The 2500-nt window shown below is 38.7% G+C and overlaps 1 protein-coding gene across 2 annotated transcripts in view; it reads left to right on the top strand.

Moving 5' to 3' along the window:
- The window catches only part of LOC106872636 (thrombospondin type-1 domain-containing protein 4), a 334387-nt gene that overhangs the window by 245749 nt on the left and 86138 nt on the right, over positions 1–2500 (top strand). For both annotated transcript variants that reach the window (XM_089360964.1, XM_089360963.1), the window contains exon 5: positions 392–488. In XM_089360964.1, the coding sequence (XP_089217090.1) occupies positions 392–488 (97 nt within the window). The remainder of the gene's footprint in view (positions 1–391; positions 489–2500) is intronic.

Here is a 2500-nt window from a genome sequence, read left to right as displayed (position 1 = left end):
AATTCTGTTTCCATTGGGGTTGGCACTTAGATCTTCCTTTTAAATGCCAACATCACTAAAACGATTCGTTGGGAGTCTCCAAGCTGGAGTCTCTTAATTGAAAAATCTAGAGAGATACCAATATCAAACTATTAACAGATGTTATCTTTGTATTTAAAAAAAAACAGCTAAAATACCAATCCGGAAGGTTTGAATAAAAGCTGAGGTGGTCACAGCTGGAGGGCTGTTTATCAGAAATCTGCTGGATCAGGCTGACCTACAAACTTTTATATTCGAGCAATAGACTACAAGAAATTTAATATTTTATCGTTCATATTTACTAATTAGTAATATTTGATAAACTTTTTGCTCGTTTGAGTGATTATTTTTATTTCTTTTCATTTTCACTCAGGAATGTCTTGGCGGAAGTGTCAGACAGGAATTGTGCAGACCCTATATGCACCGGAAGTTCTATGGCAAACGTTATTATTGGCAAGCTCATATTGACTGTGAGTAACAATTCAAAATTCCTCTTATAATTTGTCTGAATCAAAGTATATACATATGGCTGTATGTGTGTGTGTGTCTCACTCTCTCTGTCTCTGTCTCCCTTTGTCTCTCTCTCTCTGTTTTTCTCTCTCTCCCTCTATGTTTATCCCTCACTGCTGCTCTGTCTCTCACCACTTTTCTATCTCTATCTCTTCTTCTCTGTCTCTTTCTCTGTGTGTCTCTCTCCCTCTCTCTCTCTCTCCCCCATCATCTCTCTATCTATCTCTCAGTCCGCTTCTTCCTTTCACTCTGTCTCTCCCTCTCTCACTTTTTCTCTCTCTCTCTCACCGATCCCCTCACTCTAACCTCTCTATCTCTCTCTCTCTCTCTCTCTCTCTCTCTCTCTATCTATCTATCTATCTATCTATCTCTCTCTCTTTCTATCTATCTATCTATCTATCAGTTCGCTTCTTCGTTTCACCCTGTCTCTCTCTCACTTTCTCTCTCTCTCTCGCTTTCTCTCGCTCTCTCACCGATCCCCTCACTCTAACTTTTGTCTCTCTCTTCCCCTCTCTCTCTCTCTCTTCCCCTCTCTCTCTCTCTCTGTCTCTCTTCCCCTCTCTCTCTCTTCCCCTCTTTCTCTCCCTTTGTCTTTTTCTCCCTCACTCTCTCACCCCCCTTTCTATCTCTCTCTTCATACACTGTCTGAACGTATTTCTGCGTTCGTATCTCTACCTCTGCGTTTTTTTTTGTTTTGTTTTTTTTGTTTTTCACGGTTCTCTACCAGTGGGAAATATAGAATCACATCTTTCCGCTCCATATAACCCCCACCTTCCATCCAGCACCTCACACGCAGACAGACAGTAAGAACTCTGTGACGGGAAGGGGTAGAGCATGGGGGCAGGGTGGGGGTAGATGTACGACTGACACAGCAATCGGGGCCTTAAAATAGTTTGATATTAGACGAGAAAACCAGAGACTCTTTAAAAGACTCCAGATCGCACCTTGTACAACGGGAACGCACACATTCACACACACACATATGCGCACACACACGCACATACAAAGAAAGGATATTTAAATATCAAGTCAGACATAGGTACAAGATATAAAGGTGAAAGCAGAACAGCCTTCAGTCCTTTCTCCATGTTCTGCCACCCATGGAGAACCAGAATTTCTCTCTGTATTCTTCCATTCTTTGTGAATTTGGGTTTCTGATAAGAATATATATATATATATATATATATATATATATATATATATATATATTCTTTACCTTTCTTTGTTCTTACGGTAAATATATAGAAGACTTTATCATGTATATATTCACACGCACACACACGCACAAACACACACACATACACACACACACACACACACACACATATATTAATAATAATAATAATATGACAACAAAAGAATGAATGAGACCTCGATATTTTGTAAATAGAGGAATTTATCTACAAATATTATATATATATATATATATATATATATATATATATATATATATATATATATATATATATATATACCTTTATTTCGTTTTGGGATTTGGTTTGCAAGATTCTTTATGTCAGTTCGTGTGTTGAAGCATATTCTGTTTGTTCTCTTTTAGTGCCTTATAATTTAACAAACTCACCGGTTAAGTTTCTACTCATTCTTTTACTTGTTTCAGTCATTTAACTGCGGCCATGCTGGAGCACTGCCTTTAGCCGAACAATTCGACCCCAGAACTTGTGGAAACTTGGCCAAGTGTCTCCTACTATAAATGTTTTTACGTTGTTATGTTTAATATAGTTTTCAAATTTTGGCACAAGGCCAGCAAGGCCAGTGCTCAACTAGTACTTATTTTATCGATCCCGAGAGGATGAAAGGCAATGTCAAACTCGGTGGAATTTGAACTCAGAATGCCAAGACGCACGAAATGACACTAAGCATTTTGCCAATCCTGCTAACGATTCTTTTCTACTCTAGGCACAAGGCCCGAAATTTTTGAGGAGGTGTGGTCAGTCGATTAGATCGAACCCAG

Source organism: Octopus bimaculoides, chromosome 12 (genome assembly GCF_046866305.1).
Source record: "Octopus bimaculoides isolate indiv1 chromosome 12, ASM4686630v1, whole genome shotgun sequence".
Taxonomy (NCBI): domain Eukaryota; kingdom Metazoa; phylum Mollusca; class Cephalopoda; order Octopoda; family Octopodidae; genus Octopus; species Octopus bimaculoides.
Note: the sequence above shows the minus strand (reverse complement) of the source record. Positions and strands in the feature narration are given on the sequence as shown.